Here is a 24,192-nt window from a genome sequence, read left to right as displayed (position 1 = left end):
TTTATCTCCAAGAGGCCTTCAGATTCCGGGCCCTCTTTCTTCAGCCACCAGCTAGACCAGACACCACACAAAAGATCATGGACTTCTTTAGAGCACTACCCTCAGCGCGAGGCACCAAAAGAATCATAGACCGACCCAAAGACACTGAAACCAGATCAGTATGGTCTCGGGGGGGCCGAACCACCAAACTGCGCCAGCGCTCCAGGATCAGTTCCACCCCTATGAGGCGTTTTAGAACTTCTAGGAGACATCAACGACAGCCCAGTATGCCCACAAGATAGTAGACTTTGACGAGCTTCTCTTAGTTTTCTTCTCTCGACCTCGGATGTTAGGAGTAGGGGTTAGACAGGGTCCCCGCCCCCCCTCTTCTTATTCCTCTTCTCCTTCGCTGCTTCATCGTAGCGCTTTGTTCCGAAGCTTCTTGACTCTTCATTTACTTTTAGATGTATTTCTTGCTTTTAAATAGAAATGTTAAAGGGGACCGTTTGGTCCACCGACTTGCATAATGTAATCATTTGTAACTGACAGTTCCATTGACCTATTATGGTCATTTGTTGGACATTAATAAAATTATCTTATCTTATCTTATCTTATCTTCCGGAGTCATCGCATTCATGTTTGTAGGAATCGACGTTTCGAACCAACCTCTGTGGTTCATCATCAGGAATAGATCCATAAGTGAATAAGTCAGAACTCATTAGGGAGGTGAGATTTGACTTCTTCTTTGCAATCAATGATCTGAATTGTTCTAATAATCGAATTTCTCTTAATTTCTCCCTCCTGTATAGGTTGAAAATTAATGATTTGAGGCTTCTGTGATCTGTATTTTGTGTAGTAGTGTCTTCCGGAGTCATCGCAATATGGGGGAGAGCTCAACGATTGAATGAGAGTCTTGTGTATTATTGTCTTCGAGAGTCGATCTGAATGAGAGTCGACAACATTATATTGGTGGAGCGTGTAACATAATACACAACGCACAAAACCGATGGAGAAAACGATATGGAGAAGCCGGTATGGCAGCGTGGTATGTAATAAAAAGCCAGGAGCGGATTCACATATGGAAGGGGGGTGTATGGACTGTGGAGTCAACTATGGAGCGCAATGTGTAGGTCGTCAACTCTGCGTGGGAGGAGCCGAGGTACGCAAGTGAGGCGTAGGGCATCCACTGTGCATGGGAGGAGCCAAGGCGCTGGAGCTGAGGTATGCAAGTTAGGTCGGTGAGGCCGAGGCTCGAGGGAGAGGACCTATAAAAGCTTGAGTGGTATAATATATACAACATTTGTGGAGGCAGTGCGTAGTTGGGAGAGAGGCATGTGTAGGTGAGAAGTGTTATGCAGCATATGGACTAGAGTGGTGAACTGTATTAACAACTGGCGTATGGAGGAGTCGAGAGGCAGTGTGGTGCTGCTGTATTACCAAACGCATACCAAAACCACATCATAGTTAAAAAAAATCACGTCGGGTTCACCAAACGCATACCATTCATGCATTCAATAAAACTAATGCAGAGGACAGAGAGCATGCCAGACTGTAGAAATGGCAGAAGGGAGTTACAAGGGCATGAAAACTAAAAAATGTAGTTGGCTCTAGTACCATGTCAGGCCAATATGTAACTCCACAATGCAAATTGTGATTTTGTATTAAGATTTCTCTTGGATATATTCATGGAGGGAGAGACTCTTGGGCTTCACCTCCTAGTGTCTCTTCATATTCCTATTCTCCTTATTTACTATTTACACTATTTTACATATATTCACCCAATCCCAATGATTAGGTGTCAACAAGTTCCTTGAGCTTGTTCTTAGTGCTTTCCAGACTTTGAGTTCTCTTCAACCTAAATACTTCTTGTAGTCATAGATACCTTAGATCATTGGAAGATTTCCATAGGCAGCTATTTTGAGATCCTTTTCCTCAACAAGTTGTAGACTGAATGTGTTACTTCACTGTATGCAGATATCATTGCTTCAATCTTATCACTACTTCAGCACTTAGTGCTTCAACACATCAATGAGCTCGAAATCTTCTTTATGATTGTGACAGTGACTTCTTCCATTTCTGAAGTTGTTTTGACTTACGAACTTAATTCCTTAAGATAATCCAAATTATTCTATTGTCCGAATTTCTTCACTGTGATGAATTTGAATTTCACACTGTACTTACTTCTGAGATATCACTGAAGTAAAACCTTTTGAGCAATATATATCTCTTCTAGATTGTGAATTTATCGATCCTTATTGTTTGAAGGTTGGTCCAAATTTCTTTGTTGTGATACTACTGTAATATATGACCATATAAACCAGATCACCTTACTGTAATATATCATTGAGAGTCTCATTATAGTGCGAGTTCTGTGGTTACTGAAAGCATATCGAGATTATTGCATTGAGATCTTGTCACAGTGGTAGCATTGAAACCATCTTCTGCAATCAATATATATATATATATATATATATATATATAGCGAAGTCATATTTTCATCAACTGTGCCTTCACCGAAAAGAAATGCTCAGAACCCATTCTTGAAAGGAACAAACTGTAGTAGTATCGAAACTTCCTCTTTGAGATGGCACCGAAACTTCCGTTCTTTGGTAGCACTAAAATATCACCGTGTTGTCACCTTGAGGGATCTTGATTTAATTGTCATGATCTTTAAGACACATGCAAACAAAACTTCTTACTGAGGGAGCTTCAAAGATGTAAAAACTGCTCTTCAAACTGCGTTTGACCTTGACCATAGCTTCAATACCATGTTGGAAATCCATAAGGGTGGCAATTAAACGATTTCCCTTATTATGACATTAACTTGTGATGTTCTCATTATTAGTATTAGATCTTTTAATTATCTTTTTTTTCATCAAGATTAATGCCAAGCAACAAATAGATGAGAACACAAGATGTAGGCACACTGCTAGCGCAAAACACCCCTCGAGGGGAAAACCCAGTCACAAATTCTTCCTTTAGTAGATTCAAACGATGAGACAACCAAGACCCTTACAATCTAAACCAAGACATCTTGCATCCATCAAGTCAACCTTGTCATGCTTCAGTTCCATGGCTTCCTGTAGCTGTCAGTCTTCCTCACACTTGTCTTTGAAGAGATCACCTCTGCAACCAATATGAGCTCCTTTATCCACTGTGATAGCATCATTATAATAGTACCAAGATAATGTGAAAGCATCAATGTAATAGCACTGAATTGAAGTCATTGTAATAGCACTAAGATGATGTGAGAGCACCGAGTTAAGGTCACTATGATAGCACCGAATTGAATTCACTGTAATATGAGTTTATCTCTGTAATGACAATAGGCCTCTCCTTCTAAAGTGGCACCAAACTGAAGTCATCATATTGTGATATGCGAACTTATTACCTGAATTATGTCTCTAAAATTATATCCGAACTTTGATTACCGAAAGAGACTCTTTAAAAAAATGTGAGCTCTATTCTGTCCTTCTGAGCGAAGACCCTACACACATATATATAGTTGTTTGTCCATCTTTAATGAGCCGACATGAATATATAAAGAGTTGTGTCAATGAATTAAGCCGACATGTGATCTTTTGAGGGAGGCCGACTTCATGAGGGTTCTTTCAATAACAAGGAGACTTTGATGGATGGAGGAGTCTTTACAAATTGACTTTGGCAATAACCTAAAGGCTACAATGGAGGCTTGACCTATACATTTGACCCAAGCATGAAACCCATGCTTTAACAAGTCAATTTCAATAATAATAAAACTTATTTTTGCTTTTCTCTTGACAAATATATTACATTTTGACTTCAAGTACAATCATGAAGACCGAACCGAGTTACATTTTCCAACACAGCCAACCTAGAAATATTGTTGCACTTTGGCTCCAAATCCTCCATCAAATGGCCAAACATTCTCTGCAAAAATATTCCCAGAATTATGTGTGGAATTCCTGCCCCACTCCTGCTCAAAATCTTGCTCCAACTCCCGTGTTGCAATTATGCCTAGAAAGTACCTTGCGTAGGCCCTAGAAGTGACATATTTGGCCTTCTCATTTGCAACAATCTCTAGCTCTGCAAATCACCCAAGTGACTTGTTCTCCCTCAAGGAAAATCTCTGCAATTTCTTCAAGTGCTGCTCCCTCGGAATCCCCTCTTCCAAGCTCTATGGATTTCTGCCTCTGCATCCTCTAGGAAACACGCACTAGATGAAGCAAGTGGTGAGATGGCTCGTAATAGCTAGAAAATTGACCCTCCAATCATCTCCAAATTCTCTCCTAGGGTGACACCTCTCAGTTCAACGAAAGATTGTTAGGATTTTCCACTTGGAAATCCTTGTGTTAAGCAACACTAGTTGACTTGGCTAAACAACTCAAGCAAACTCTAAGTCTGAAAATGCACAATCAAGGAACCCAAAAAATGAGTTCTCCTCTCCTATTTATAATTGTTGCCCTTCTCCTCCTTGTGGACCTAAGTTGCAGGAAACGCAGGTACAGGGTCCGTTTCCGTACGGAAACGAAACGGAAACGCGTTTCCGCGTACCGTACGGCCTGGAAACGCGTTTCCGGCCGTACGGCCACGTTTCCCGAAACGGAAACTTGGCCGTACGGCCGGAAACGCGTTTCCAGGCCCTACGTGCCACGTTTCCCCAAAAAAAACACTTGTTTTTTAATTTTTATTTGTTTTTAATTTTTTTTAGGGTTTCCAGGTAGTAAATGTGATGTAAATTTAATCTTAATGTTTAAATGTTTATGTAAGTAAATGTATCATTCATGCTTTATGATTGCACATATATATAATAATAATTTTTAAATATTTTTAATATATATATATATATATATATATATATATATATTCGCGTTTCCCCGTTTCCAAAATTTGGGGAGGTCGCGTTTCGTTTCGCTTCCCCGTTTCGTTTCGCTTCCGCGTTTCCCCGTTTCGTGCAACTTAGTTGTGGACTCACTAGTTTGAACTCCCCTTTTTGCCTCCCTTCTCTTGTGGTTCAAATTTCTCCAAGGGGTTCGATTTCCCTTTTGGGCGGCCCCCAGAACCCACCAACATTTTAATTTTCATTTCTCCTAAGTTGGCCTTCTTCCGCTTTTTCAAAATTAATTTATGCCTCCATACCCCTTTTCCCTAAGTTCAAATGCCAAAAGATTTATCAATTGCCAAAATTGCAAAATTGCGAGTTCTCCTTAGAAAAAATATTTGTTGGGATCATGACACTGAGTTACTACTGAAATGAAGGCTGAAAATTTTCTGCTCAGAGGTGTGCTCAAGGTGGATGTACGTGGGTCAAAACTTTGTTCAAATATGATCCAAGAACCCACGAAAAACCCATAAAAGTATGACAAGAAAACCCAATGAGACCCTCATCTTCCTTACTTAATCTGCTCCTGGCTCATGAGTTGTGAAACTTTTCTATCTTGCCTCATATCGAATGTGTTCTTGTTATGCTTGACTGAGTTGGATGGAATGAGGAGCCACAACTTATATCTATACAAATTTGTCCTCTCATGAAACATGTCTCTTGGCAATGGGACTGACCTGTCAAGGGCTAAATTAGGTCTTTTTGTTCCTTAAAGAATGTTTCTCTTTGATGAAGGGGAGTTAAAAGGCAAGTAAATACTCATTGGAAAGTTCTTGGAGTCTCCTTTCAGCCTATCTGTTTTTTATCTTTATCAAGGCACCCTTTGACATCAATAACAAATTCTTTCAACACAGGTACCATATAGAATGCTTCAAATGCCATATCTATGGATATATAGCTTGTGATTGCAGATACATGATGGAATCTTCCATGAAGGAGACCTCTAATATCAGGTACAAGAAAGTTTGGAGAAGAAAACAAAAGCAAGATGATCAGGAAAATGTAGAAGTCCTGGTGGTCGTGCTCTCACGATTTCTAAAGTAGCAAAGCCATGATGAATCCACAAGTACTATGGAAGATATCACAGTTCAGGATGATCCGGTTGTAGAGTTGGTTTATACATTGTTCTGAATAATCCAACATTAAGATTTCCTGTCCTATAAATATTTAAGAGGGGCAGTCTAAGTAGCAGTGGTTGCAAAGTTGAAGATCTATCCTTCAGATGGCAAATGTGAAGAAGTCGCCAGAACTGTAATCAGCATTGTGTGGTGTAGCAGTTTTGGAAGGAAAAGTCATGGACAAGCTGTCAAGAAGGACTCGCTGTCTCTATCATAGAGGTAAATATTTTCAATAATGCATATTGACAGGTGCAATCAGTTGTGATAAGCTATGAGAGGCATAGCATGTCAGGGGGAGAGAAGCAGTCAAAGGGAAGAAAGGTATATTGCAAGAACACAGAGGGAGATATTTCGTCAGAGGGAGTATTCCTTTGCCATTGATGTCAAAGGGGGAGAAAAATCAGGAAAGTAAGATCGGAAACATGGAGACAGCCAGAGCATTAATCGCAGTGGGAGTATGTGTGTTTCCATCAATGACAACACCATTCAACACATCCATCCAAAAAAGAGAAGAAATAGTTTATTTCAAATTAGTTTCACACATAGATCCATTTATATCCACCATGCTTACATAGAAATGATTTCAATTTAACAAAATATAATATAATGTAACCTTGGGATAAACATGAGATTTTTTAAATCCATTATTTTTATTTCATTGTTCATATTCAAGACCAGCTTCATCTTCATCAAATTCCTAGTAAAATAATTTTGTAGTTTTTAAGTTAAATTTATAATTTTTACAAGAAAAATATTATCAATCATTTTCACAAAGTATTGACAATAATAAAACTAGAACATAAACATTCTTTGATACCAGAAGCATTTACGTTATCTATTTTTTTTTAAATACATTAATAGCTATCTATTATTTCAAATTCTCTCTACTACTGAGATTTACAATCTTTCATGAGAAGTGTTTTTTGGAAGAAGGGTATCTTAATCATCATTTAGAATCCCAGATATTTGATTATATTTGAAATGCTTGCAAAAATATGTGTAGAGAAAAGCTATTATGAGGTTGGCCTTTTATCTATGAATCTGCTCAGGTATTTCCAGTGCATTGGTATTTTACGTCAGCTCTTCCACGATCAATGTTAGCGGCATTCCCACTATGCTTTGTAAGTTTTTCTGTTATGCTCTTACTTTTTTTTCTTGTCATACTTCTATTGATAAATCATAAATTTCTCATCAGAAAATCAAGATAATGGAAATGGATGAAACTTGGGACATTTCATATCATTGTGAACAATCTGGATTGGGTTTTTATGTCGGTTAATGTTCATAACGCATGACATTAGTTATGATCTCCAGTTATTACTTGTAACCTCTCTCAGTTTGCAAATGGATAATTTTGTATTTAGCTTGTGTGAAATGTTATCTTTGGATACAATTGAAAATTTTCTCATGCCAATTTTTCAATTGAAATCAAAATGTAAATATGGTATTCTTACATTTTTGTCATGTCATCGTTCTATTACTAAATAAATAAATAAAATATCCTATCAGACCATAAAGATAATGGAAATTGATGAAACTTAGAACCAGTGTGGAAAAAGTGCAAAAAATCGCGATTTAATCCTCAAAACGCAATTTTTTGAACTAAACGATTTAATCCCCCGACTTTTTGGCGACTTTTTTACAAACGAAAAAATCGTGATTTTTTCGTTATACTCCCGATTTAATTGGGAGTTGACCCAAAAAGTCGACCTCCCTTCCCAGGCCATGGATAAAGAGGCCGCAAAGGTGAAAAAACTGTAAATTGAAGCTTCCATCCATGCATTTTCAAGTTATTGCATTGTATTGTTTGTCATACTTCTTGTGAGCATCGCAGTCTCATTTGTAATATGTTAGTTTTGAGGTTAGGATATGATTTTGTTTTCCAAGGAAAAACAAATCTTTATACTTCATATTTCTAGTTAGAAAGCAAAGTATACATTGGCTAAGCCTCCAGGGTTTCAGTGATCCAGACTCTAACAGCCACTGCCCCTTCAAAAGATTACAAAAGTACCAAAAGGACATGCATACAATAGTCTTCCGTAGAAAGAACCCCACACCATCAAAAACATTGTTATAGTTGTTGAATGATTCCAGAAGAAACAACAAAGAGGAGGTCATGAAGATCAAACAGCAACTTGTCCAAAAAAACAAAACCAGTGCCTCAAAAAAGAACCCATTTTTCAGACAGGAACAAAGTACCTGTGAAATCTTGTGACAACAAAGATTCTTCCTGCAATGAGAGCAAGTTTTGAAAGGGAATCTTCTTTAGTGGTGAACTCCCTGTAAATGTGGGGAAAGGTTATGTATCAGAAGTGGATTTTACCTCAAAGAGTTTTTGAATAATAGATGCCAAGGCTAGGTTAGTAATCTGACATCTACTGCTTTCTCAGAAAATAAGCAGCTTGGAATCACCAAGCATTAATTTTCACATCTACTGTGATACTCACTGTTAATTTTCATTGGACCTACCACCTGACACCTTATTACCCAAGCAGATTACAATCTACTGAATAAATGCATGCCTTATTTATTAATACATTTAGCGGAAGAAAAAATTAAAAGGGGAAGAGGATCTCAGTGACTGATTACTTGATGACTTTTAGATGACTCATGATATACATTTATTATATTTTTTGTTGATATTTTGACTCTTGAGAGTTGAGACTCAGACAGGTCTCAAAATCCAGGAGTTGATTCACTATTTTGATATGCGATGTAGCACTAGACTTCATATACATATTATATATTAGCTTTCTTTACATGTTTATGTGGAAATGCATTTATTTGATGTTGTGGATACTCTAGATGTTAAAAAAAATATTAAAAAATGAATAATTTTGTGTTTTTTTTAATTTTGCCGACTTTTTCAAAAAACCCCCGACTTTGACAAATTTTTCAACTTTTGGACCCTTGCCCAATTAATCCCGACTTTGACTTTTTCCACATTGCTTAGAACATTTCATATCATTGTGAACAATCTAGATTGAGCTTTTTTGTTGGTTAATGTTCCTAATGCATGAAATTAGTTATTATCTCTAGTTATTAGTTTTAACCTCTCTCTGTTTGCAAATGGATAATTTTGTATTTAGGTTGTGTGAAACAATGTTGCGAACATTGACATCGTGATAAAATCTGCGAGGGTCCGAAAAAAAGAAAAAATCGTACAAATCGGGAAAAAAATGGTAAACATTGACAAAACTAAAAAAATACAAAAGTATTCATCTTTTTTTAGGTTTTTTTAGTGTCTAAAGCATCCACAACATAAAGTAAATGCATTGACACATAAACATGAAAAGAAAGCTAATATATAAGATGTATAAGATGTCTAGTGCTACGTCATACATGACATTGAATCGTGTCCATAATCCTGAGCCCTGATTCAGCCTCAAAATATCAACAAAAAATATAATAAATGTATCTCATATCATGAATCATGTAAAATGAAATGAATCACTAAGTTCATTCTAACTTTTAAATAATGGTTTCCTCTGCCCCTTTTGCGAGAAAATGTAATGGATTTTCCTCTAGATGAAGAAGGCCCTTGAGCTAGCATTGGACTTTGATGTCCTCTAGAAGAAGTAGGACAAAGTGGATTACGTCCTCTACTGGTGACCATGGTAGTTGGTGTCACCTCCTCCTCCCATTGCTCCTCCTCCTCCTCCTCTACTACCTCTCTCTCCTCTGCAAAGGCTACCTCCTCCATTGTCTCCTCCTCTAACCATTCAGGGGCCTATTGCATGATAGCCCTCTCAGCCTCAATCCTCCATGCAGTGGTTGTATCAATCACATCCAATGAGATGGCCTCCATATCAGGTGTCTTTTGAAGTTGCCTCACCCACAATCGTAGATTGTGGTAGAAGTAGATCATGTTGTTAAGGCATTGGGACCCTGTTAAAATTGGCAACTAGGGCCAAACTCCACACGGGTCATCTTATTTATGACATCTAATATTTTTCTTGGATTCCTTTCTCCGAGAGGTGTACGATTGATCTAAAGAACATCCTATTCTGACATGTACAAATGAAGTTATGAATTTATTTTGATTATGGTCAAATTGTCAAGGTTTGCCAGCAAATTTATGTAGGCTCAGAAGCCTAATAGTCACGTCTATTCATCCTCAACGTTGCATATAAATAGAAGGTGACTTAACCTCATTTGGACACACTCATCTTAACACGTCTCTCTCTCTCTCCACATGTCCGAAATTTCAGAAGTCCGAATTTCTGAACAGTTTGACCAAATGTTGTGTTGACCACTACGCAGTACATCCCCTTTTCTTCGCAAAAGGGATAGCGCTTGATCAACGTGTCCATGCCATTCGACAGTAATCATCGACCTGATCATGTTATGTTGTAAACCCAGTCTGCATGTGTAAATTGTAAATAATCTTAGCAGAGTTGAGTCATGTATGTAAATTGCCTAGGTGGACCTAATTTTCTAGTGATAATCTACGTTCCGGAAGGTTTTTTGTCTCACCGATTGATTCGGATTTAAACAGGAACGCAACAAATTACAGAGATAACCATATACACAAAGATGCAGCGGAAATAATACTTCATTTCAGTAATGGAAAATACTGAAATATGCGAAATAAACCAGCTAGGGCGATGGTAGCTTATCTCTGAGAAGAGATGTGGTGGCTACATGCCTCTGAACTGTTCCGAACTGTGTTACAATGAGGCTCGAAGGCCTATTTATTATTGAAAAACAATGGAAAACCCTTCACATCCCGAAACCTAGCCCTAGAAGATGAAACGCCAAATTGTGGGCCCCGTTTGGGTAAATTGGTACATCAATTTTCTGGGGTCGTAACTTTGGCATACGATCTCCTTTTGACGCGTACGATAGCTCGTCAGAAAGATCTATCCGAGTACTACCACTTTGGGAGGCAACATGGATCCATGGACCCATGTTGCCTCAGATTCCCAAAAAAACATCGTTTAGGGCCTCAAAAAGGCTCCAGAAGTTCAGGACCCGAAAAACTGCTAAAAATAGTAAATTGTGCTGCAATTTAGGAAACTGAAAAGACTGAAAAAGACAGTTGTGGGGGTCCAAATGGGATAGGTGGGTGGCCACCAACATCCACCTGGATCATTCCTCCCCCCTTAAGAAGCAATGGTCCCCATTGCGTTGAGTTTATCCCTGAGATGAGGAAGCTTCTGCTGATTCTGGTCTTTGGTGAGTTGTTCTGCAATCTCTGATGTGTCCAGAAATGGTGGGAAGCATAGTCGATGACGGTCCCCATTGAACACTCGATGCAAGCCAAGGAATGGAGGAATGCTGTGCTTCAAAGCATTGTTGCCCGTAGCCTTGGTACTGGTGTAAGGACCATGTCGGAGTCGCCTGAGTTTCTGATGGGTTCTGGTAAGGCGTTCTCTCTGCAGATGTAACCAAACTTTATCGCTCACCTGAAACTTTTGTGGTACCCTTGTGGGTGAGGAGAAGTTGTTCTTGTGTCTTGTCATGACTGTATCCCTTTGCTGCTGCTGCTGCATGGAGGAACCCTTCGTCGGGGTCATGTATGTGATGACGATCTTCCCCTTACTTTGGGAGTGAATCAAACAGATGAATTTCCTGGTCTGTGATATGAGCTTGCTGCCTTTCTTGGTAGTGATTAAAGATGTGGCGGTAGGTGGGGCTACCTCCGGTATCCTGTATAATGAATTATTCAAAGAAATAATGACAGCACGAGGCCTGGACTCATACACAGCATGTCGCCTCCACAAGTATGGCTGGCCTAATAATACATCACAAACATCTAGAGGTGTAACATCACACAATACCTCGTCTGTGAAGGGTTTGATGCTGTAGGGAAGGCGGCACTGCTGGCGAACTTTCAGATTTCGTCCTTCGTGAAACCACCCGATACTGTACGGCTGCGGGGTGCGGTGTAGTCGGTAGGCCCAACCGCTTCACGAGCTCTTTTGAAATGAGGTTCTTTTGGCTGCCACTATTGACAATGAATTGCAGCGGCGAACCCTTCACCCACATCTGTGAGTGGAAAAGACGCTCCCCCTCTTCTGGATCTGCAGGGTCATTCTTCTGGATCTTGGCAGTGGCAACAGTGGCACTGGGATCCGCATCAATGATCTGCTTCCCTTTGCCATTCCCCTTGTCAAGTTCTGGCTCAGGGTCAGAACATGCATCTGATTTAGAAGCCTTCAACTTGGCCACCAGTGACTGCTTGGTTCGACACTCACTTGTGTTATGAGTGAGACTCTTGTGGAACTCACACCACTTCCCTGTGTCCTTCTTCAGCTTCATCGTGTTGTTCTTTTCTTGTGGCTTTGACGGGTTGTCCTGGGTCACCCCGCCTTGGCTTTGTCCTTTGGGCTTCGAATTTGCAGATCCAAAGTCTCACTTCCTCTGTTTGAACTTTTGCTCGATTTTGACAGCGTATTGGTATGCTGTGCCGAGTGAGGAGATGTTCAAGAACCCCATCTCTTCCTGGATGTATCTGTGTAGGCAACTGTGGTATTTGAGTACCAGATGCAGCTCAGAATCTTTGATACCCAACTGTGTGCGAAGGGTATGAAAAATGTTTGTGAACTTCGGCACATCTTGGTCTCGTCCCTGCCGCAGTGTGGTCCATTTGATGTATTTGTCCTCATAGCTTCCGACAGGGTAGTACTACTCCTTGATGGCATCCCGGAAGTCATTCCAAGTGGGTGCGGCTGAAAATAGTGAGCCTGTACTTTCATCCTTCTGCTCGCAGTAGGTTTCCCACCAGTCCTTGACGTGGGGCGCTGCTTTGAGAAGAGCGAAAACAATCTTTTCCCGACTTGAAAATTCATGAACAGAAAAATATCCATCTAGCAGATTTAACCATTTATCTACGGCATCTGCGTCTATTTGACCCTCGAAGATGGGGATTTCAAAATTAACTTGTACCTTAAATGGTGTGGCGTTTCCAGAGTCGCTGTTGGAAACCGATGCATCGCCTCTGGGTAGCCGTTGAAGGATCTGCGCAAAGCTATCCATCATCGCGTTCCTTTGCCGCTCGAGCGCTTCTTCGAGCAAGATTTTGATAGGATCTCCTGCCCTCTCGTCTTTCTTCTCATCCGCCATGGGAAGCCGTCGGGATTTGTGAGGCTGGTCTTGCAAAGGTTCGACCAGTTCAAGCCCTAACTCCTTATATCCCGACCTTGTTGGGGACATGCAAAGAAAAACAGAGAAAAAGCAGACCGCTCTGATACCACTGATCCGGATTTAAACAAGAACGCAACAAATTACAGAGATAACCATATACACAAAGATGCAGCGGAAATAATACTTCATTTCAGTAATGGAAAATACTGTAATATGCTGACAACCAGAAATGGAAATAAACCAGCTAGGGCGATGGTAGCTTATCTCTGAGAAGAGATGTGGTGCTACATGCCTCTAAACTGTTCCGAACTGTGTTACAATGAGGCTCGAAGGCCTATTTATTATTGAGAAACAATGGAAAACCCTTCACATCCCGAAACCTAGCCCTAGAAGATGAAACACCAAATTGTGGGCCCCGTTTGGGTAAATTGGTACATCAATTTCCTGGGGTCGTAACTTTGGCATACGATCTCCGTTTGACGCGTACGATAGCTCGTCAGAAAGATCTATCCGAGTACTACCACTTTGGGAGGCAACATCGGTCCATGGACCCATGTTGCCCCAGATTCCCAAAAAAACGTCGTTTAGGGCCTCAAAACGGCTCCGGAAGTTCAGGACCCGAAAAACTGCTAAAAATAGTAAATTGTGCTGCAATTTAGGAAACTGAAAAGACTGAAAGAGACAGTTGTGGGGGTCCAAATGGGATAGGTGGGTGGCCACCAACATCCACCTGGATCACCGATCCATGATCGGGAGAGTTTTCCTTCAACCTAACCCCAAAGCCAGAATGAATTTTGTCATTAGAATCTTAGGGGAATCCTAGTGTGTTGATCTATTAGATTATATTTGGTCGCAGAACTGGGTGGTCCATGAGGGTCTATGTCAAATGGGTTTTCCCCCTTGAGATGTAAAATTGTAAAAGTCATGATGTAAAATGTCTTGAGGGTTAGAAAATGTTTTAATCCCCTCATAAGTCCTAAGTCCTAAGTCCTAGGTCCTCAGTAATTTTTTCCAAAGGTTAAGTTCGAGGATCCATTTAAAAAAAATAAAAATTGAAAAAATAATAAAAAAAAAAATAAAATAATAAAATAATAATAAGTCAAATTTTTGAGTAAATAAATGCAGAATTTTAATTGTTTAATATATTAAAATGCATTTAAAAATTCGACGGATGAGATTAAAAGAAATTTTGATCCTCATCAATGGTTGAGATTAGTTTGACATGGATCACTCGAACTAGCCGTTGGGAATTTTTCATTTAAATAGGGTTTTAGGGGTCATTTGAGATCAGATTGGATTTGAGAGTCTGGTGCTAAAGAAAGCTCTCTTGTAGTCATTTTTGTGCAATAAAGAAAGACTTTGGGGTTAAAAATCTTGCTGGTGTTACTATTCTGGAAATGCTGTAAGATGTTTTATTTTTCTGCATAATTTTATTTTCAGCTATTGATTTTAGCTTGATGAAGATTGATTTCAGGCACAGCTATCTTGTCTGATCTTTGGGGTTTGAATGATAGTTTAGATTCTGAAATATAATGGCAGGTATTTCCATTTGATCTGGATTTCACTATTGTTTTCTCCCTCTATGTGAATGGTTGATTTTAAGCTGTGCAGGAAATCTTAGTTTTGACTTTACCGGGTGTTCGGGGAAGTTCTCGGCTGAACCAGCCAACCCCCGGATTGTGTTTTCTGAAAGAGCCCAGCTAGTTTTAATCACGGGCTTATCATCTGAAATCTTTTTTATGAGTGCATGCAGGGTTTTCTGAAGTATCTCAAATTAAAATTAAATTCTGATAATATGACTGTGATTATTGACAAATCTGGTTGCTTAAGAGTCGAAAATTTGTAAATACTGTAATTATTTAGCTGATTTAGGGATTCAGTTTTGTTTCTGGCACATTTTACTTTTGGGTTTTCTGTTTCTTTTTTCCATTACAGGTTGCAGGTACAGGTTTTGAGAAAAAATTCAGAGCTTCCATCAGACAAATCTGAATGCAGGGTGATTTAAGATTTACTGGAGAATCTAGAGGGTTTTCTGATCCATCTTTCCGCTGCTGCCATTGCTCCAAACGTTTAGCTTGCCCCACGCAGTCACTTTCTGCTCCATTCTGGACCTACACACAGCCAGATCCGCATCTATCCACGCAGCTCCATCAAACCCTTCTGCATCCTTATTTTTCCACGTGTTCTCTTTTTGCCGTCTCTCCTTTTTGCCAGTCCTCTCTCCCTCCTCATGTTGATCCCCCCTCAATGCTGCTATCAAACCCATCAAACCTGCAAATTGCATTCAATACTCTCCATTCTGCCGCAGTAACAACATTTCTTCCCACGTACATCCAAATCCATCACGCTGTATCTTCTTGCCTTCATCGCAGCTGTAAACCAGTGTTCTCCCCACACGCCTAACCCACTGCCACAACCACGTTCTTCCTCCACACAGTCTCAATCCTCATCACCTGTCCAAAAAAAATAAAAAAAGAAACGCGTGAGTTCCTCTTTGCTACTGCCATCACCAATCGTTCTTCGAACCTGCGCAGCAAACGACAAGTAAAAAAAAAAAAGGTCAGATTTGTTTTGCGTGGATTGGCATGATCAGGTTCTGAGGTTAGCATATCATTTTTTATCGATTTTCAGATCTGCAAAACCCATCACAAGCTCCAGTACAAAACCCGCAGACCCTCACCTGCAGCCTATCTCGCCAGCAAATGCAGCAAACGCAGTCCTTCCATGCTCAAGTTTCTCTGCCTGTCGTCAAGCATCATTCCGCAAACCTGCAGCCACACATTTACGATTTTCATTTCACCACGTATGTTTGGTTAGGGTTAGCGTTTATTTTTCGATTTTGATTTATTTATTTTTATATAGCTCTAACGTTTGCAGCGAAGGTTAGTTGTATGCACTCATTTGTATATCCGTCAAATTTCATTTTTGACCTTAGGTTTTGCGGCTGAAGTTTTTCATTTTCATTTTAGTTTAGTTTTGTGCGTATAATTCTATGTACTTTAGTTTTAGTTTCAAAATTAAATTTTTGTTGTAGTTTAGTTTCTTTTGATTTTGACCTAAACCAAAAATCTCCAAAAAAAAAAAATTACAATATCAAAGAAATCATAAAAATTAAAAAATTTAAAAGGGGCATAAAAAGTTTTAATCTTTTGTTTTGTTTAGAATTAGATTAGATTTTGATTTTGTTAAGTTAGATCTGAGTTTTCTTTAGAAATAGATTTTTTAATATATTTTAATTTTCATCTAGTTTAGAATTAGTTTTATTTCATTTAAAAATACAAAGAATAAAAAAAAATAAAAAATAAAAAAAATCATAAAAATAAAAAGATTTATGAACTTTCCTTTTTGTTCTATTTAGTTTTCATTTAACTTAGCATTCATATTTTGTTTCATATATATTAGATGTTAGTTTAGTTTAGATTAGCTTTAGGTTTTATTTAGATTTTATATTGAGTTAGTTGTTTGAAATTTTGACACTAAAAAAAAAAAATCATAAAAAGTTGATCTTTAGGCCTCTTTTCGAGTTTTTGTTTAGAATTTTAGATATTAGTTTTGTTTTATCTTAATGTTAGAATTTTATTTAAAAATAAAAAATAAAAAATAAAAAATCATAAAAATTTTCTTCATATTTTGTTTAGATTTATTTGATTTTAGGATTAAATTTTAATAATTTTAAGTTTTATTTAGTTTAGTTTAATTTAGAATAGTTTTAAGTTTTATTTATTTTAGTTTTATTAAGATTTTAGTTTGTTTTATTCTTGGAAAATAAAAAAAATAAAAATATAAAAATTAAAAAATATTTTGAAAAAGCTTAATAAAAAAATTGAAAATTCATTTTTTGTGGTCCATTTTTCTATAGCTAAACGCACTTAAAATGTTTATTTACAAGTTGGCTATATGAAAGTGGTAGCTGGTCAGCATTTAAATTTTATGATCATTTAAAGCATTTAATTTTTCTTGAAGTTTAATTGCTGGATCATCGTTAAGGCGTTGTGCATTTGTTGAAAATCTTACATCATTTGGGTTATTTGATGATAAATGATTGTTTTACATGGTTTATACTTCTGCAACATCTAATAAATAATCATTTAATCATTAACCACATAAGGCACTGGTACATTAATTCCTAAAATCAATCGGTGCTAAATCGCCTTGTTGTGTCTCCCAACCCAACTGTCCACAGTTGGTCATCTATTGTCCCATAGGGTCTACCCCCCTTAGCCGCGGGAGACAGACTTAAACGGAGAGATTGGGGATCAAGGTGACAGCCCCCGGTCTGAGCGTTGTCGTGACAATCTGTGCGACAACACGTTGATTGTTGACTAGTGTTGACTATAGCTAGGGCTGACTGCAGGTGGGCTGTTTGACCAGACTTTGACTAGGCTGAATTTGATTGTTCTGAGGGTTGTTTTATCTTCCTGTTTAGACGTTGAAGTTGACCGATTCGCTGAGGGTCAAATCTGCCATGTTGATCAGCGTTGACTTTTTTGGTTAGGGCTCTTTTGCTGCTGTTATAAATTATCAGATTTGTAAATTGTACTCTCTCTCTACTAAACTATTGAAGACTAAAAGAAGATTTGATCAAAGGTTTACCCACATTGGGGTTTGTCCTTGGCTGGTGCCACATCTTATGTCCTCTTGTCTTGGTTTGTCTTCTACTATTTATGTTTTTGTTCTATCTGCATTTTACTATCATGTTGATGTGATTGCTAATCTGAATATTGATACTGGGCTAATAAACAAATTGAAGTAAAATTGCTCTAAAGCATAGAACATACCATTGTTGCCTAAAATTAACATGGTATCAGGGCTGAGGTGAAGACAAAGCCAATGCTATGGGCAACACGATGCAGCATGATGAGAGGGGATGCAGTGCAGACACAGTAGTGGCAGTGGCAGGGCCATGGGAAGTAGCACGGATGCAGAGGGAGCTATTGTACAGATGCAGCAGTGGCAGTGGCAGAGCCATGAGTGGCAATACGAGATGTAGCAGTACAGATGATTAGCAGCAGGCCTAGCATCAGGGACCAATGTCGAATGATTAGAGTAATACTCAGTAAGGGGTATTGCTAGAGCACAGTCTTCGCTAAGAGGGAGTGTTGATTTGGGGTAGCATCGGATGTGCTCTAGCCACAAAATTTGGTGGAAAGGCTAAGGCACATGAGATCTCCAATACCTAGAAAGGGTTTGGGCAGATTTTAAACAGTTTGGGAGATATTAAAATAATTAATATTTTTAATGGAGTCCCTAAGTCTAAACTTTGGGAAATTAAAATATTAATGTGAATTAATATAAAATTGTGTTAAAATGGTCCAAAAGTCATGGATCAAGCCAGAGCTAATTTTAGTCGTTCATTAGGGACTTAATCTTCGCTGTTGATTTGTCAACGAGAAAAGTATAAGAGGAGGCTTGAGGGTCACTTGGAGAACACACCAAAAGATCAAGATTTCGACTTTCTGGGGTTGGGTTCGCTGAGAAATTTGAGAGAGTGATCTGGAATTGCAATTGAGGGGCAGTGAATACAGAAGTAGAGTGGCAAAGATAGTGCCGGGAGGATCAGTGCAGCAGTCGGGAAAGCTGATGCAGAGGGCAGAAGCCGGAACTACTGGGAACAACTGGAACTGTCGGGAACTGCTGGAACAACGAAAAAAGCTGACACAGAGGGTAGAAGCCGAAACTGTCAGGAAAGCTGACGCAGAGCGTAGAAGTCGGAACTGTCAGGAACAACTGGAACTGCCAGGAAAGATGTTGCAGAGGGCAGAAGAGGCTGACGCAGCCCTTAGACGCTGACGCTGGGGTTTTTCGTGGGGCAGATTGGAGCTGAGGAGTCGCCAGAGTGTTTATCCGGGGTTTCAGCTGGAGCATCTGTCTCCGAAGGAGAGGTACTACTGCCGAGATTTTTCTTTGTTGGGTGAGCTGGTTTTGGCACCCAAATTGTATTCTGAAATTGCTTAATAAATCAAACCCTCAGATAGCTACACCAGTTTTTCCGCATTGGGTTTTCTGTGGACATTAGTCCAAAAATAATGGTTTCATTTGTGTGCTTGTTTCTGTTTCCTTCAGTTAATGATCTGTAATGTGTTGAGCATGTACTTGTGTTTATTTTCAGTATTTACATGGTAAATAACTTGTTAATCAATCAGAACAAGTAGGAAGGAAATGGAGGGTTTCTAACTGTTAAACTTAGAAACTTCAACAAGTAGAAGGAGTTAAGGAACAAAATTCAGTTGATCTATTGCAACCAATTAAAGTGTGCAGGCCTATTACACTTGAAACATTTTTTTGTGTGTGATTCGTTTGGAGCAAATTTGAGCTTGAAATACATCAAAATTTCAGCCTATTTTTCTGTGAAGAATTTCGGCCTTCCCTGTGATAACTGAACCTGAAATTTTGGCCCTAACAGGCCTATAAATTCGTTTTTTTTTTTAAGCTCAGACCTGAGATTTCTCTCTACATTTCAGACCTGAATTGGAGACACATTTGTTGCAGATTTGTGAGAAAGTATTTGACTGATCTTTGGACCTCTAATTTCATTAGACCAAAGCTCTTGTGAAGCAATAAAATCAAGTTTTGTCATTTGTATTTACACTCATTTGCAGAAGTACTGAAGACATTTCAGACCTACTGCAATACCTATTTGCAGACCTGTTATAGCAGCCCTATGGAGACTATTTCAACCCTGAAGGTAGTCTTTGTTGCACAGTATGCAAACTTGTGGGTAGTCTTTTTTTGTGCTGATTTCTAGCAGCATCGGATGTGCTCTAAGTCTCAAAATTTGTAGGGAGGCTTATACATATGCATTCTCCAATAGCCAGAAATCGTTTTGAGAAATTCCACTCGGAGACAGTTTTTAATTAATTATTTTTAATGGGACCCTAAGTCTAAACTTAGGAAATTAAAATAATTTATGGGTATTAATCTAAATTGCTATGGTTGTAACTTCTAGAAGGAGGCGGAGATCAAGTCAATATGATTCTAGCCATTGATTAGAATCGAATTTGGGCCATTGATTGATCAATGAGAGGATTATAAGAGAAGGCTTGATGGGCACTTGGAGAACACACACAGAGAGTTCAGAAGATCGAATTTCTGAAGTAGAGCAGTTGTCGATGAGAGGGCCATGACTGTTGTCCAAAATTTACAAAACCAAGAAAATGGAGAAATGAACTTTCCAACACACCTTGCTGTCCCAAAAGTTCAGTCTGTGTGAAATTTCACATTGCTGTCCCAAAATATCAATTTGTTGTCCAAATTGAGTTTCTGTCCAAAACTTCAGTTTGTTGTCCAAACCACTGTTTGTTGTCCCAAACTACTCTCTGTTGTTCAAACTGCAATTTTCAGCCTGTAGCTCTGATACCATGTTGAAATTTGATGACTAAAAAGTTTCTTGCAATCCCAACCCAGTTTTAATTTCACCTTATCACTCCCATTCAGTTAAATGCCCTTTCTCATAAACATACATTCAACATATAGAATTCTAGAAATGAAATTTTCAGATTAAAACACATGGGACTGTCAACACATGTTGAAAATAAATATGGACATAAACAGACCAGCAACACACATAAAAATACATAGATTTTTGGTCAACTTAGACCCAGGCAAAACCCTTTCAATCTTCTCCGAGACAAACTTGTTTAAGAGCTCTTCAAATTTATTTGTCTTTCAAGTTTAGGAAAAATACATTTGTAGACAAAACAAAACAGCAAACTACAACTTATATCTTTAGCCCAAAACTCCTTGAAAACTGTACCCACTTTGCCTCGATTTTCGTGCCCACTTGAAGCTGAAAATATGTATTTGATGGACACCTAATCCTCTAAGGGTTGGTGTGGAAGTTGAATAGTCTAAGGAAGTCCAAGAGACCTTGGAATATGAAACCAAAGGTCATGTGAATGTACTATAAATGTATATCATTGTCAATAATAAACAAACTCATATTTATCATTTACACTTTGTGTTTGCCATGTAAGTGTCTTAACATGGTATCAGAGCGGGCCATTTCCTATCCTGCTCCAATCTGAGTTATGTCGTTTGCTCAACGTGTCAGATCTACCATTTCTGCTTGAGCGTTTTCACTTTCCTAACTACCTAACGCGCCTGACAACCTGAAACATTGAAGGTTGTTCGTTGCATCCAGAACAATTTGAATGGACCCACTCTTCAACAGTCTACATGGAGAATGAAACGCCTGTGCACTGAGCGTGGAAACTGAGCGGTATGTCTATGAGTGTCAGTTTTATATATTAATGTTACATGTTGGTGTTATGACTACTGTGGTTTTTTAATATAACGCACAATATTATACCACTGTTGGAGCTCCCAGCGATGAACAAACTCACGACCTTCACTGTGGTGGCACCGCTTGGACCTGCACATCTAATGTTTTATCTCCCTAGTTATTGAAGCACGACTTGTTGTGAGTAGAATCTCGTTGAAGCTTTGGATTAGAGTGTTGTGAAATCCCTCCCCGGGGAAGGTTGAATGATTGGATTTATTATGTGCATTGGAGTCTTGGATAATGTAGTTGTTTTTGTGTATATAAGCAATAAACGTGTGTTGGTCAACTTATTAAATGTTGGAGGGTTGGTGTTGTAGTCAATTTAATACTAATGAGAGTTTGCATAGAGAGAAGCATAGTTGTGCATGTCCTTGCCTTACTCTAGATTGTAACATCCCTATCTTCTTGTATATGGACTATCCCTCTGCCCAACAACTATTTCGCTGGTGTAAAAGAAAACGTTCCCTGCTCTTACAGAAAGTCATCATGCAAGGTTTCATTCATTACTGTCTGTAATTTTTCCCTGATAGTGTCGAATTCCCGTCGAGATATCTATTGGCAGAAACTGGGAAGGAAGGAACAATCAACCTGAATTTGCTCAGAACCATTGTGGATAAATATTTTTGAAAAATAAAAAAAAAATTGTGTCGTGCAAGTTGGAAATACTCTATTAGGAGTGACATGCATATACGGATACGGACTGTATGGAATTTTTTTTTTAATTTCTCAAGAATGTCTCTTGAACGATGTGCAGCTCACAACATTAAATGATGTTCATATTGTACCTTCTGTTGTCTTCGATGCCTTGATTTCCATGCCCAACTTTGCCTAGAAATCACTCCTTCTGCATGTTGCAACAAATTTCTCCTTCAGAACTTTTCTCCAGCTCTTAGCCTCCTTTCTCCAATCTGCTCATGAAAAATGAATGCAGTTTTTCTTTTCTTTTCCCCTTTTGTTTCCTTAAATGACTTTTGGGCAACCCTAAGATCTAATGTTTCAGATTCATTTAGATCAAGGGATAAGAATAAATGTGCATTTAATTCTCACTTTCTATTTTTTAACTGACCCATTAAATAAAGTACCCACATTGTACGTTATGTCTAAAGTCACTTTTTACTTTATAATTTAACGTTGACTTTACTACTTATAAAGTCACTTTCACTTTATAAACTCACACTTAGGAAAATAATTTTGGGTCCACTTTGTCCCCTATGGTCCCACAACTTATTGAAGATAGTTTCACAAAGACCATTTGAAAACCAAGTTTTCACAAGGGTTTCCAGGACTAGGTACCTCCTTGACAAGTCTTATTCGCAAACCTTAGCCCTTGAAATTCCCTTGGCCCTTCTTAGAGGGCCTTACACCTTGCTTCTCAAGCAAGCGAACCATACAATTGAGTCTCTCTTGTGAATAGGCCTTAGAAATCACTCCTTATCTCTTCATTGATTCATCCATCTAGTGATTCCCTTTACATCGAGTCTCCTCCCATCGGTGAAAGTCCGTAAAGACTAGGGAGCCTTAGCTAAGGTTGTTGCACGTAGCCTAGGTTTATAGTGGCAGCCAATCAGATTTGATCCTGGGTCTGTTCAGGATAACTCTCACCAGTTACCGATTATCCTAGATTCAAAAAAAAAAAAAAAAAGCAATCTAGACTTTGGTCAAAGAGGCTTAGAAACACTAAAACTCCAAAACTCAGAAAAATTTCAAGAGAAAACACCTAGAGATGCCTCAATTAAGTTAATTAGTCAATAATTAAATATTTCCCAAGTTTAACTTAGGAAAAGTGATTAACATGAATTAACTGAGAAAGGTTAGATTTCTCTAGAAACTCACATGGATCGACTCAGAGACGATCTTAGTCATTGATGAGGATTTAAACATGGTCGTTGTTGAGGTAATGAGAGACTATAAGAGGAGGTCGATGGGGTTGGAGATAGATACACTTTGAGGTTGAGTTCTTTGGCAGAAATCAAGCTTCCCAGTTGCAGTGATTCTACTGAGAAGAATTCGAGCTAGAGAGGGGACGCAGAGACGGTGAATCTGGAGGAAGGTTTCCAATTCCAGAGAGGCAATGAGAGGAGGTCGAGCTTATTCTCTAGGAGGCTGCTTAGAGCCTTATAGAGGCAATTCGATTTGGCTGAGAGGAAGGTTGTTTCAGGTATTGAAGGCTGGGAAGATTTCCAGAAGGTTTGGCCAGGGACTTCCAACAATCGCTACAGGCAGAATGATTGACTCAAAGATAGTTCCAGAGGAGTGTGAGCTTGGCCTGCGCAATAGGCTGATGTAGGGGTTCTCCAGAACAGACTTTTGTGGCCAATTTGGGCTAGGATTGCTTGCGGAGGAGGGTAATATTCCCTTAGTAATTTTTCTAGTATTTCTATCAAATTGGATTGCTAGATTAAGCATCCAAATTGTACTCAGAATTTCTGCTGCATAATAATAATAAAACCCTCATCTGCTGCACTAGTTTTCCCACAATGGGTTTTTCAGGGGACAACTGTCCAAAAATAACTGCCATATTTTTGTGTGTGGTCTATATTTCTCAATTTCCAACATTTTATTTTCTGTAGTGTTTGATTGTGAAGAAATTGCGATGTGATTAATTCGTTATTTTGTCGTAAGAAAATAAATTGCATAATTTACTATGTTAGAAGAATTAATTCCAGTTGCATTTCAAGGAAAATTTCATAGCCATTTGATGATCACACTCTCTTTCCCACATAATTTCTCCTAGAATTTTGGTCCCTTCTTCTTGAGCAACTAGGCTAGGGCATAGAGCGAAGTTCATTAGAGAGGGAGTTGGTGGATTTCAAGAGCATAATCCTTAAGCTTATGGTTTTATATACAAGACTTCAAAGTTTGGG

At 38.7% G+C, this 24,192-nt stretch overlaps 1 protein-coding gene across 2 annotated transcripts in view; it reads left to right on the top strand.

Annotated features, from left to right (window-relative positions):
- The window catches only part of LOC149267666 (dol-P-Man:Man(7)GlcNAc(2)-PP-Dol alpha-1,6-mannosyltransferase-like), a 542,356-nt gene that overhangs the window by 286,322 nt on the left and 231,842 nt on the right, over positions 1–24,192 (top strand). For both annotated transcript variants that reach the window (XM_089433813.1, XM_089433817.1), the window contains exon 13: positions 7,008–7,079. In XM_089433813.1, the coding sequence (XP_089289939.1) occupies positions 7,008–7,079 (72 nt within the window). The remainder of the gene's footprint in view (positions 1–7,007; positions 7,080–24,192) is intronic.

This window comes from Pinus tabuliformis, chromosome 6, assembly GCF_031772625.1.
Source record: "Pinus tabuliformis cultivar Carrire ecotype Pingquan chromosome 6, CPIR1, whole genome shotgun sequence".
Lineage (NCBI taxonomy): Eukaryota > Viridiplantae > Streptophyta > Pinopsida > Pinales > Pinaceae > Pinus > Pinus tabuliformis.
This window is presented reverse-complemented; position numbering and strand designations above follow the sequence as displayed.